The sequence below is a fragment of the Tenrec ecaudatus genome, chromosome 1 (assembly GCF_050624435.1).
Source record: "Tenrec ecaudatus isolate mTenEca1 chromosome 1, mTenEca1.hap1, whole genome shotgun sequence".
NCBI lineage: Eukaryota > Metazoa > Chordata > Mammalia > Afrosoricida > Tenrecidae > Tenrec > Tenrec ecaudatus.
This window is the reverse complement of record NC_134530.1, coordinates 167,128,338-167,142,175: the sequence shown is the minus strand read 5'-3', so window position 1 is coordinate 167,142,175 and position 13,838 is coordinate 167,128,338. Positions and strand designations below refer to the sequence as shown.

Below are 13,838 nucleotides of genomic sequence, written 5' to 3'. Positions count from 1 at the left end.
AGAACTGCTCATGCGAAGTATTGGAAACACATCTGGGCTCAAATCCTAGTTCAAGTCGAGCGTAACACGTCCCTTGAATTGGCTGACCTTTACTTTCCTTATCTGCCTTGCAATGATAGTATAAAGTAAAAGGGATAATGGATCAAACTCCTGTAGCACAGTTTCTAGCACAAGCCAAGTACCAAACTGGTATAGACAGTTTTTAGATCCATTCACATGAGAACTGCCTCCTCGTGTGTACACCCGGCATAGTCCCTTCCCCGGAGTTTGTGCTGCATCTAACAATAGAGGCAACAACTTCCTACCAGTGCGGGGAGAGTGGGGCAGATTAATACTACTTTTAAGGGCCCTAAACTGGGAGTATGCCTGGTACTGTACTCCTTTCTTATAGGCCACATTGGTCCAAGTCTCTGTACACCCCCTGGGATCCATATGATGTGCCATAGGATACTGGGACATTGAATCCTGGACCTTCGAGGCATACAACATGCTCCCAATGCCAAACCAGAGGGATGCAATGTGGAAACTCTACTAGGCGAACTAGGTTTTAACTCAAAGAGGACTTAAGACTGAAACTACCTGGTGGGTGAGGAGCAGAAGACAGCTATACCAAGAGTATTGAGCTATCAGTAGGCAGATTACCATTTACTTACCACTGCAATACTTGCTGTATTAAAATATGTATTATTCTGGCAGGCCGGTGTTTGAGACATTGTCAGCGAATATTACTGTAAGTGTGAAAATAGTGTGTAGTCACTAAAGGATTTATTCTGTACAAGTTAATAACCCATGTATTATGGTTTGTAGTTAACTTGCACTTGTTCAATCTCCCCTTCTCAATAGTGTTTTTAAATTATTGCCATGGACTAATCAATGACACTACAAACAGAAGGTCCTTATACTCCAGGGAGGGGATCAATAAGATTCTCTACCATAAATTAACAAGGATATCTCTCATTTGAGCCAGAGACAGATAAAAAACATAGATTCAGGAATGTATTTGGGGCTCACACTTAATCCTAGCTCCAATCTAAGAACAATTAGTTCTTACAACATGGCGCTGTTCGATATTCACCCTCATGAAAGAAACACACATGGTGGGTGCTATAGCAAAGTGTGGGGAAGAAATCTGATGGTGCCCGACTATCTGAAAGAATAATATATCAGGTCTTAAAGGCTTGTTTTCAAACAAGCAGTCATCTAAAGCAAACATCAACAAAGTCCGCATGGAAGAAATACCTCAACATCTGTGATCTAAGGATCGTAAATCATATAATCCAAATCCAAAGGAATAGCATCAGAGCTTAAATTGAGAGAATCTGGTGTGCAGAAGGCAACGGATGACAGTGGAAACCCAAAATACATCTGTGGGATCTACACAGGGAATGAGCCTCCAGTGATTTCCCTCTGACCAAAACTGAGAGATAGGAATAACCTGGTGTGTTAGACAGGGTTCTCTAGAGAGATGAAACTAAGTTGCTGATAACTTTACATATATATATATATTTATAAAGACATATATTTATAAAGATAGATATATAAAACAAGAAATGAACAGTTAAATTATAAACAGTTATATATGCAATACAAGAAATGAACAGTTAAGTTATAAACAGATTGATATATAACACAAAACATGAACAGTTAAATTATAAAGCAGTACAAATGGCTCAGTGCGACTCACTCCCGTGAGAGAGTTGTGAGAGCTAGCAGTCCTTCAAGTCTTGAGGGCCGTCAGGTCGTCCTCTGTAGAGAGAGAGCTAGGCTATCCCAGCACAGGCAGCAAACAGCAAGGCAGGTCACCAACCGTCAGCCAGGTCACCAACTGTCAGTCCCCAGCTCCGGCGATGTAAATTTCAATCGTGTGGTCTTAAAGAGACCTCAACTTACAGTGACACAGTCCACAGGCTAGGCGTCCCATAGGTAGTGTAGCCTATAAATTGACAAAAAGACCAAGCAAGGCATGTGCACACTGGTCTGATGATTAAAGAGAGAGAGACATGAAAGGCGAGGCTCACCGAGCTACTTATATCTCCACCCTTCAATTGATCCCACTTGTGTTTATCGGCCAGGCTGGCACAATAAACTATCTCACCTGGTGATCAGATAGAGCGTACTGTAGAGATGACTGTAGCAGATTAAATGAAAATCTGAATTGAATGGTTAAAAATTGTGTTACTTGATCTCTCTTTTGATACACTTTGTTCTTGATCTGGTTTTTCATATTGCCTTGTTTGGGGGGTTAATATAGGGGTTTATCTTTATTGTATTCATTTCATCATTGCTGGTAGGCTTCGTGACTCTGTTAAGTTTTGTTGGGTTTTTTTAATGTTTTTTTGGTGTATGAAACCCAAGATGGGGAAATCTATAGAGACAATAATTAGAATAAGGGTTTCTAGGCAGTATGACAGGGAGGGGAGGGAGGGGATGTGGTAAAGGGGAGCTGATATCAAGGAGTACAAAAAGGAAGAAAATATTTTGAAACTGATTGTGGTAGCAATAGTACAACACTGCTTGATGTAATTGAACTATGCAATGATATGATGTCTGAATTAGGTCCTAATAAAATGAGTTGAAGGGGAAAAAAAAGGGAAGGGGAAATACACATGGATAAAACCTCCGGTGAATCCCCTCTGAAGAGAGTCCAGGGTTCTGAATGGCCTCACTATTATGCGAAGTGAATTGGAAAGTGGATTATGGCAGATGGCAGATGGAGTGTTAAAATTTAACATCTTATCATTTGACCTCCCATTAGACCCATTTTAAAGTTGTTCTAATTTTTAATATTTTTCTGCCTTTTTTTACCTGAGATTTTTCTCTTTTCCTTATTGTTATTAGCTTTTCTTGTTTAGTTTGTTTTTGTATTTTTCCAAATATGGAATCCAGGATGAGTGACTATAGAGATTAATGATTTCTTTGGGGTATGATGTGGGTGGGGGCGGGTTGAAGGGAATTCGGGAGCTAATAACAAGGAGTACAAGAAAGAAGAAAATGTTCTCAAATTGATTGTGGTCATAACTGTATACCTCTTCTTGATATGATGGAAATATTGAATTGCATGATATGTGGGTTATCTCCCAATAAAACTGTTTTTGGAAGTGTATTGGCTGTTAAAGACTGTGACTTCCATATTGTACATCCACTCTCCCCTTGTGTTCACTGTAATGAAACAGCTGCCACACTGCTCGTTGTCCTGTGGGGAGATAGATCCCCAGGGCAAGCAACTGAGAGTAACCTTTGAGCCCACACTCTTGGAGAAACTGAGACCCCCTGCCTAATAGGCCAGGAAGAATGGGATTGTAGCAAAAGTCACATAAGGGAAAGCACCCCCTTCCCCAGAGCCCTGAGCTGTGTGCCAGCCCAATCAAAAGCTTGAATGCAGCCCTCGTGAGGTTGAGCCTGAGGCAAAGGATCCAACCAAACCGTCCCCGGACCCCAGACCCACAGAAGCTGTGAGATGACAAATGCTGTCCTGAAGCTAAACCAAGTTTGGGGCAATTTGTTACACAACCATAGATAATGAGGGTTTCTCTTTTTTAAATCATTTTATTGAGGGCTCTTACAGCTCTTATTACAATCCGCACATCAATTATATCAGGCATCCTTGTGCATATGTTGCCATCGTTCTTTCTAGACATTTACTTTCTATTAAGCCCTTGGTATCAGCTCCTCCTTTGTTCCCTCCCTCCACCCCCCACCCTCAGGCCCCTTGATAAATTATAAATTATTATTATTTTCATAGCTCACACCGATCGCTGTCTCCCTTCCCCCATGATTTCTGTTGTTCTTCCCCTGGATGGCAGGGAGTGGGGGGGGCAGTATTTGGTTATGTGACAGTCATTGCCATCTGTTCCTCCTTCCTCCCTTCCTCACCCCCCATTTCCCCCTACCCTCCTGGTATCACTATTCCCATCCCTGTTCCTGGATTCCGTGTGTCGTGAACTTTTTCTCTTATCTATAGCTGTGCACATGCTCCGGTCCAGTCCAGAGTGAGAAGCAGCACTGGCGTCATGACAGGGGGCGGGGGGTGAGGAAGCCTCAAGGAACCAGAGGAATATATTGTGGTCCATCAGTCCTTTACTGCACCCTCGTTGACTCGTCCCTTCCCTGTGACCCCTCTGTGGGGGGATGCTCCATTGTCTACAATGGGTTTTTGCTTGTTTGTTTGTTGTTTGTTATGAATCTTCTGATGCTGTTACCCGGTCCTGATGACACCTCATGATTGCACCGACGGGTGTGCTTCTTCCATGTGGACTTTGTTGCTTCACGTCTGGATGGCCGCTTGTTGTCCTTCAAGCCTTTAAGACTCAGACGCTATATCTTTTAGTAGCTGGGCACCATCTGCTTTCTTCACCACATTTGCTTTACTTCCCTTTTCCTTCTAGGCAGTGTATTTATCAGGATAGGCTACCGCAGTGGTTCTCCGCCTTCCTAATGCTGCCACCCTTTAAGACAGATCCTCATGTGGTGGTGACCCCCCAACCATAAAATTGTGTTTGTTGCTACTTCATAACTGCAATTTTGCGACTGTTATGAATCGGGCAACCTCTGTGAAAGGGTTGTTCGACACATCCCCCAAAGGGGTCGCAGACCACAGGTTGAGAACCTCTGAGCTAGAAAATACTATAGTAACAAACAATGGCATATATTCAGTGGATTAGGACAAGGTGAATTTACCTCTTACAGTACACACCCAAGAGATACTATAGGACAGGATCCTGCCATGCTTGGATTGAGGCTCCATCATCTTGTAGCTATACCGTATAGAACACTAGGTCTATACAACCTCCTCAGCCACTGTTTGTGGAGTTGAGGGATGGGCAATTTGGTGAACTCCACGGTCCCTGCAACCAAAAAGTATTTACATAAATATTTCCAGAGACTGTATTAGTAAATGGCTCTCGCCTGCAGATCTCTGACCAGTGGGTACAGCTATGCCAGTGCTTCCTTCTTCTGAACTCTTCCTTGCTTTTCAGATACAGGTCCCAGAGAACCTGAGGACCATCTGTTCTTCCTCTGAACCAGGACAGGAAGGTCAATAGTAAGGTACCACAGAAAAAATGTTGTCATTGAAAGGAAGCTGTTCCTGGGTTTTCCACTGTCTGAGAGTGTAACCCACCCCCTCTCCAAATTAGTAAATTCTTCCTCACATCAGGCCTGTCTTCCTCCTGTTGTGCTTTAAACCCATTCTTTGTTCTCATTGGAAACAGAACAATTCATACAGTGATTGATATGTAGGAGGATTTCAAAGCTATTTCTTGGTTCTCACGTATGCACTAATTTACTTCCCTTGCATCTCTTCTGGGCCAAGCCCTCATCCTGGTCCCCTCGTCTCTTCTCACAGGACTCAAGTTCTCACATCAGGATTCAGCACCCAGTTACAAATAAGGCCGGAGGTCTTCAGTGCCCACACCAGTGGGGTCAGTGGTTGGGGTGTGCCTGCTTCTGTCCTAAGCCATCCAAAAGTGACAAAGATTCCCAGTCGTCGGCACCCTTGGGGCTCTCGGTTTGTCCCTTCTTTCACATCTCATACCCTTCTCAGTGGATTAGGTGCCAACTAACTACATGCCAGCATTTGAAGGCACTGGTTCCCACTTCCTTTGCTCAGCAGAACACACAGCGCCATACCAGACACCTTACACCAAGCCACCCCCTGGATAGGCAGCAACTATTTCTGGGACGAGACTCCCATAGACTCTTCAGCCAGCAAGAGCATCTCCCACGGGTGCCACTTCCCATTTCTCTCCTTCCCTCCTTCCTTTCTTCTTTTCATCCCTTATTTTCATTATTCTTTTCTTGTTTATTTCCCTTCCATTCTCCGTCATACCCCCAGAAGACAAGTGGTAAATGCCTACATCCTGCCAAGATCGTGAGCAGTGTTGCACACCTTCCCCAAACACTTGGATGTACATAAACAGAAGCACTACAATAACAAACTCACAAAGGGAATTATTAGCAAACCTATAAAAGCAGCAGGTAGAAATGCAGATGATTCATACTAGGTTTTCATAAGTAGAGAATGCATTGAAAGGGCAAAAGAGTAGGATTGAATCAAAGGGAACAGTACTGGTGAGACTGAAGGCAAAGCTTCCTCGTATAAACAATGGGCAGAGAAACTATAGACATTAAATATGGTGATACATGCAAAACACTGACTAAGTATTAATAGTAAGGCCTATATAATGGGGGTTTCAGCATTTGGATTTTCTCTGATGTATTCACCGCCTGGGAGAATAGAGTCCAGCTACCATAAGCTCCTGGATTTTAGCAATCTCTTCCGTTATCAAATGCCTAGTGATCTTCAAAATGTTCAAAGGATGAGGAGCCTGAGTTTCAGCAACACGAAGAGGTTTTTAATTTCTAATTTCCAGCAGGCGATCAATTCACATGGTTTAACAAGGTCAGAAAAATACTGTGAAAATTAAGTCTTTACCTCTGATTCTCATTGTCCATTTCTTTCCCTACAGGTGAGTGTCTTGGCTTTCCAACAAGAGACCATCTGTGCAGTGCCCAGTGCACACGGGGATAACCACCTACTCACACACTCTGTCTTCATATTGCTCGGCTCCATGCCAGTTCCCATAACACAATAGACTGCAGCCTGTTCTAGAGCAGGACATATAAAGAAATGTGTCTCATTTTTGTAATGCGGCTACTCTTTGACTCTGGGTCTGATTCTAGTCTTCTTCTGTTAGACATTAAAGTTGTTTCTTGACATAATAAACAACACTGCCATGAGACTCCTCCTGAGTGTTTGCACATTGCTGTATATTGTTAGGATAAATTACTAAGGTGGGTCCAAGGAGTCAAAGGGCACATGTATTTAAACTGTTAGATGTTTTGAAATTATCTTCCAAAAGACATTCCTACTTAGACTCCTGCCAACAATGTCGAAGTTTCTCACCAACGTACAACAGGAAAACTCTTCACCCTTTTCCAAACTGGTAGGGGAAAATTATATCTCCTTATAGTTTTAGTGGCATTTTTCAAAGATTGGAGATACAAGTCCACCCAGAGGTGCTTTCAAAGAAAGGCCTGGAGATCTGTTTTGGAAAGGGCAGCCCTTGAGAACCCAATGGAACACAGTTCCTGGCTGATGCCTGGGGTCCTTAGGAGTTGGACTGGCTTTGATACTAATTGGTACTGGTACTAATCTCATATAAGTAAGTTTGAGTCTGATTTCAAATTATTAAAAATCATTCTTATTCCGTTTCTGTGGATGCCTGCTTCTGTCCTTTGTCCAGGTTTGTCTTTTTTGTATTAATTCATGGATTAGACAGATCCTGAGGAAATTAGCCCATTTCCTAATACATAATTACTACTGTTTTCTAGTTAATTTTTCAACTTGGTCTATGGATTATTTGTCATGCAGAATTATTAATTTTCATAAAATCAAACCTATCAATTTTTATGACTTATTGGTTTTATGTCTTGCTTTAAAATAGCACCGTCAGTAAGATAAGTCAGTCATAAATACAGACATATTTTATGATCTCACTTATGTATACATAAAATAAGCCAATATATAGAAAACAAAGATTAGTAGTGGTCACCATGGTGAAGGAAATGGAGTTTTTGTTTATTGGGCACTTAGTTTAGGTTAATGGTGAAATTATTTAGGAAGGATAACAGAATTGTTGCACAACTTGAAGAGCATAATCAGTGTTATTGAATTGAACATGAAGAAATTGTTTATTTTTTGTTGTGTAGATTTACACCTCTATAATAATAATTAAAGGTTACCCTACTTTTAAAATATTATTTAAATTATCTTGTGTTTTCTTCTAACTCTTTTGTGATTTCAATTCTTTTTGTTCAATTCTTATTTTTTATATTTTTATTTTAAATATTTCTATATTTAAATGTTTTTGATGCACCACAAATTTAACGTGCTGTCAAATTGAATGGCCTAGTTGGCCAGCACAGTGGTCGGAGGCTTGGACTTTAGCATCAGCAGGCTCTGAGATGAGCCAAGGTCATCATTTTCTGGTGTGTGAACCTGCGTGGTTATTCAATCTCCTAAGCATCAGCTTTCTCACCGTGCAATGGAAATGGCAGTGTTCACCTCATGGGACTGCTACTATGATTTTAAAAGATAAAAAGTTTCCATCAGAGTGTTCAATATAATGTTAAATGGCAAATGATGCCGTATATGCATCTGTTCAAAGCAACAAAAAAACATCATCTGCAACATAAATGACCACTCAATTAGCCCCTCTCAGTGTTACAATGATTACTACTCGGCCAAGTCCACCTGGGGTCAAATCAGCTGCTTCCTACTTTCAGGTCATCACCAAGCTGACCCTCGCAGGGGTCTCCTTCTGGAGTAGGGATTTGCATCTGGGAGCCAGGCATCGAGGGGTTCAGCTGGGCACCTACAAGGATGCAAGGTCCAGCAGACTCCTCCCGTTTATCTGCAAACCCAGTCCACTGCCGGGGAAGTCAGACTCCCACCCACAGAGACAAGTCGTGGAGGAGTCCCAGACGGTGCACAAAGTTGACGTGCTCTGTCGGAACAGGCTTTGCTCTTGCAGCCTGGTCATTTTTGTATCTATTTGTATGTGGGTCGGCATCCCTGATGGCCTATGTCTGTGTGTGTTGTTTGTTTCATTTGACTTCCAATTCATTGTAACATTCTACTGGTTCTATAATTACTTAATGAAATAAGAACGTTGACACATCTTGAATTCACAAGTGAGCCAGATTCTACCTGGGCTTTTAAAAGTATTTTTTTAATCTCTAGTCAGTCATCACACTCATTGTTAGTCAAATGTTTAAATATACTTTTTTTTTTTACAAGATGGACATGAACCATAAATTGTTTAATCTGGGCCTCAGAGAAACGGCCATTTGCTCCAGTAGGGAAAATGCGGCAACAGGACATATGGAGAGAAACAGCTTTCGGTCTCTAACATGGCATTTTTCTAAGGGGTTGGCACAGGTAATTCTGACCTCAACACGGTTTGTCCTACTCTCCACCGCACTGCTAAGTGGTCACCAGCCGGAGGGCCACAAGAAACAAGCTAGTATTTGTCCAGCTGGGTGCTGGCTGCAAACCAGATGAGAGCTGCAAAGGTCCCCCTGTGGTATTGGTTTTGCTGCTGCTGAAGACGCAGCTGTACTTTCCCAAGTGGGGTTCCCACAGCAAGTTTGCACACGCAGTGAGGAGGGGGTTGGTGTCCTTCAGAAGTTGGCATGAGGGTGCCGGCCTCTGAAGAGGCTCAACACAGAGGAAAGCGAGCACCAGGTTGGATGCCAATGGAGCTTGGGTGGTGCACATGGTTAAGTATTGCGCTACCACCTGGCAGGTTGTAGGTTCAAATCTACCCAGAGGTAACTCAGAAGAAAGGACTGGCAATTCACTCCTGAACAATCTCTACTCACTGCTATCGAGCCTATTCTGACTCAAAAAGACCCTGTAGCACAGGGTAGAACTGCTCGTGGTGGGTTTCCAAGACTGTAATTCTTTATGGGAGTAGAAAGCCTCATTTTCCGCCCAAGGAGCAGATGGTAGTTTCAAACTGCTGACCCTGCGGTTAGTTATCCAACACATAACCCACTATGCCTCCAGGGCACTTCAGTGATTAGAAAAGTCCGTCAGACATGGGAATCTTGATTGAAACTTGTTTTGCTTTGTTTTGTGGGGTGGGGTAGGATGGGGGTGGGGGGGCTTGATTTCAAAGGGAAGACTTTAAGTGGATTCACCTCTTCCTTTTGAAATCAAAACCAATGTTGTGTCTAGGTTTGGGAAGACTGCAGAAGGCACAGAAGTCTTCTCCTTGACCCTGAAGATACCCTCCCAGGCTCCTCTGCTAGACCCTGTCAGGGAATAGGGTAGAACCACAGCATGACAGACAGCAGAGGCCGTGGGCAGCCACAGGAGAATCGTGTCTTGAGAGAGGCACAGAACTACAAAATGTCACAGCGGGAGGGGTGTGAGAGGTCATCTCCCTAAGCCCTCAGTTTACAGAGCAGAAAACTGAAGCTCTAGGGAGGGTTGTCTCCCGAACGAAGGAGTCCAGGAGCTTGTCCACACTGTCCCTTCCCTCCCCACCACGTCGGCCCTCCTCACAATGTTATCACTGTTGGGTTATATCCCCACCATTAATAGCATAGTGCTTCCTGGAATCCCATCCCTCTAAACAAACTTCCCTCTTTAGGGAAAAGAGAAAACAAACTCTGGATATGAATTAATGATTACCCAGGTTTCCCACAACTGGACACACTAATGATTAACCAGGCTTCCCACCAGTGGACGGCAGGGACCCCAAAAGACAGAGGAAGCCTCTATTCTCAGGGAACCAGGAGGATCTGCCCCCAGAAGCTAGAAGAAAGTAGAAAGGTGTCTCACAAGAGAAGGAAGGCAGGCCGACCTCTGACGTCCAAAGATTCAGGAGGGCACTGTGCTCCAGAGGAGGCACGAGGTCGCTCACAAGTTGAGTTTAAATTGTATAAAATTTAAATGGTGCTCCTTTTCGGACTCCCTCTTGTCACCCATGGAATCCAACCGGAGTCCTTCCAGAGCTACAGGAGCCCTTTCCCTCCCTTCCCCCACCAGACCCACAGCGGGTACTCAGGAAAGGGCAGTTAATTATGGTGAGAGACATCCCACAGGACAAGGACCAACTCTTTAGGGATTCCTGGTGGTGCAGTGGGTGAAGTGCTGTTCTGCTAGCCAAATGGTTGGTAGTTCCAACCAGCAAGGAGGAGGAGGAGGAGGAGGCCCTGGAAAGTCTCTGGGCCTCTCCTGAGAAGTTCTACTGTCCCACGGGGTCCCTCTGAATCGGCATCAACTCTGTGGGTTTCAGGCAATTGTGGTGTGAATCAAACCCACTTGCAACCTTTTGCCTCCCGAGCGTCTTTCTTCCAAACACATTCCAGGAAAGGACTTTTAGTAACTTTTAATGACAAAGATGATCAAAGAATTTGGCGCTACGCACCCCTCTACCCTCAGGCAGGGTTAAAATTTAAGGGAAGACGTGGCGGGGGAAGAGGGAGGGGCGTATCCAGAAACTAAAGGAAAAAAATCAAGACCCCTGTCGGCTTCTGTACTGGGCTGCTGATCACAAGGTCGTAGTTAGAAACCTCCTCAGGAGAAAGACGGGCTTTCTGCTCCTGTAAGCACTGACAGCCTGGGAAACCCACAGGGACAGCGCTACTCTGTCCTGTCGGATTTCTGAGTCAAAATCGACTCGATCGCAATAAGAAAGGGAAAAATGCTCCGCTGTGGCGGTGGAGGCTTTCAAACAGGACGCGCAGCCCTTGAGGCGCGATGCCCCTGCCAGTTTCATCCACGGAGGTCGGGCCGCACACAGCAAACAATTGCATTCCTTTCCTGTTACTGTGTAACCCCCAGTGGTCACATTCATTCTCAATGTGACTTTCAACCCCAGGACCTATGGCGTGGAGAGGGTGGGTACTGTAATATTTAACATATTTTTCCAGTGAAATAGAGTTGGAGCGATGGAGAAACTATCATTCATCAAGGACAGAAAGAGGTCAAATTCCTTGTTATTCACAAAGATTTCCTGTTTTACAATACTACGTAATCCATCCTCTTTATATACTTCCCTGCCAATTCAGTTAGTAAGTGTGGGAGACATAGAAAGCATTAAGAGCCTTCGACTATGTCACTAGAATTAAAAGTCAGTAGACCTTGTTTCCTTTGTTAGTTTGACATTTTATTTTATGGGTACACGTAAGCATAGAAGGTACTGGACATTCATAAACGTGACCTAATCCGTGACTTTCCTCGGAGCAGTTCCTCTTCTTAGCGGCCAGTCCTACCTCCCTGCCTCACCCAGCTTTCTCTTCTCCTTTTCTCTGCTTCCCCATTCTCGCCCCTCCGGTCGCCCTCCCTGCCCATCTCTCATGTACTCCTCCTCATTTGGCTCTTTGCTCTTACAACGCAACAGAGGAAGAAAATAAGCTGGGTTTTTTTTTCCTCTGAGTGCTGTTTCACATTAAAATAGCGAGGTTTGCTAAGGGTTTGAAGATTGCTTCTCATCAGGAACGTCATGGTCCTGAAAACTGAAGTTCCAAGCACAGCAACTGCACCGTTGTTATCTAGGGCTGATTCCAAGAAAAGCCTTCCACTATGCAGAGCTTAAGGGGTGCTTGCTCATCGTGGGGCTGTCAGTGATGGAACTAAAGGTTATTTGTGCCGTACGTGTGGCTACCGACCAGCAACAGAGCAATGTCACGATCGGGCTGGTTCTGAAGCCAGTTAACAGGTTTGCTGCATTTTGAATAACCTATTTTAAGAAAGCATATTAAGAATGTATAGTGTGAGCATTTCTTAAGGACATTATATATATAAGATCCTTTTATCGTTATAATTATATAATATATTCGTATCTAGAGAGAGAAAATAACTTGCTTATAAAACATTCTCTGGGAACATCCTGCATCACAGGATTTCAGATCAGCATTTGCATTGACCTCTGGGAATCAGGTAACTGACATCTTACATCTGCATGAGGACAGAAGAGAGGTTTTCTGAGTTAACAGAAGCAGCGTCCACTCTCAAATCCAAAACGAGCTCGTTTATTTGTGCCCGGTGCTTTATGCTAAAGGCTGTGGCTACTGTAGCTCGCCTCTTGTTATTCCCATGCTACCTTACTTCACATAGTGTGTGAGCTATGTCTCACTCCGAGCGACTTCATGTAAGCTCCTCCTGGTCAAGCTGTCCTTAAATTTCATAGTTTTGTGGTATGATTAACTTCCGACACCAACCATTCCCATTTTGACAGGCGCAAATTGCCGATGCTTGCAGGATTTTGACTAAAACGATGCGGTCTTGTCTGCAGACTGCAGGGCCTGAGCAGCTTTGGGGCAGGAGCTCCTAGGCATGAAAGGCCTCTTTGTACAGTCTTGGAGGACATGTGCTCTCCTGAAAGGTAAATCATTTTTAACATTTTCCTATCAAAGGTAACCCTCACGTGGAATGCCAAATGCACAAGCCATTTTCAGACCCACCTGAGATTTCCCAGAGGTCTGGCCTTGGTGATGGCCAGAGGCCGAGTGCTCACTCCCTGGCCTTTAGCAGTCCAGACTCTCCAGAAGGCCAGACCAGGGGCTCGTGCTCACAGGGCTAGGTCAGCTCCTTCTGGAGGCTTGCCTGCCGCCAGGGCCGGCTTAACTGGAGGCTCCCCTGGCTTTGCTGTCACCTTTCTGGTGTAGCCCCGGCTACCCAAGCTCAGGGGTCCCAGCTGTTTGTTCTCTCAGGACGCCCCAGCCCTCAAAAGCAAACACTGCATGTTCAAAGTTTATCTCAGCATCACTCACTTGTTCCGTTCTCCAAGAACATCAGATCGCAAATTTCCCTCCCAGCCAAGAGCCGCCTTGCAAGTATTCCCTTTTACCACGAAGCCCAGACCACTCACCGGCAAGCAGGCTGAGGGATCCCAAGAGCCAGAAGGTCCAGCGAAGGCGGGTAGAAAGGAGTTCTTCTGAACAGAACCCCATCACAGGCTACTTGCTGGCTCGCTCAACTGCAGACTGCACATCAGAAGGGGACCGAGAAAAAAGCCTGAGCGCAGCCAGCCAGGCACAGCCCTCCCCTTCACTGCATAAACTGGGGCGGGGCCTACCTGGAAGCACCAGTGGGAAAGCAATGAAATATATTAATAGACACATGCTAATGTATAAAGGCAGCTTGGTAAACAGCATATAGATATGCACAAACACACATATACACACACGCTTATCCTTACCTGCTTCTCAGGCCCAGGCAACCCTGCCCACTATGCCAGCTTACATGTAGGCAAAAATGAATATAAATTTCGGCAGCCACACTGAGCTGGGTTCCCCTGGATTGTTGATTATCCCCGTCCTTA

At 44.4% G+C, this 13,838-nt stretch overlaps 1 protein-coding gene across 4 annotated transcripts in view; it reads right to left on the bottom strand.

Annotated features, from left to right (window-relative positions):
* LOC142461728 (uncharacterized) overlaps positions 1-13,540 on the bottom strand; it is a 35,898-nt gene extending 22,358 nt beyond the window's left edge. Inside the window, exons 1-2 of one of the 4 annotated variants that reach the window (XM_075563641.1) lie at positions 13,386-13,515; positions 1,685-1,933 (exon numbers count right to left, since the gene is read on the bottom strand). Coding sequence is in view for 2 of the 4 variants with exons in the window: in XM_075563640.1 (XP_075419755.1) it covers positions 13,386-13,467 (82 nt within the window). In the remaining 2 variants the exon portion in view is untranslated. Of the gene's footprint in view, positions 1-653; positions 745-1,684; positions 1,934-13,385 lie in introns of those variants that run through there. The other 3 variants (XM_075563640.1, XM_075563639.1, XM_075563642.1) reach the window with 3 other exon arrangements.
* Between the last annotated feature and the right edge of the window lie 298 nt (positions 13,541-13,838).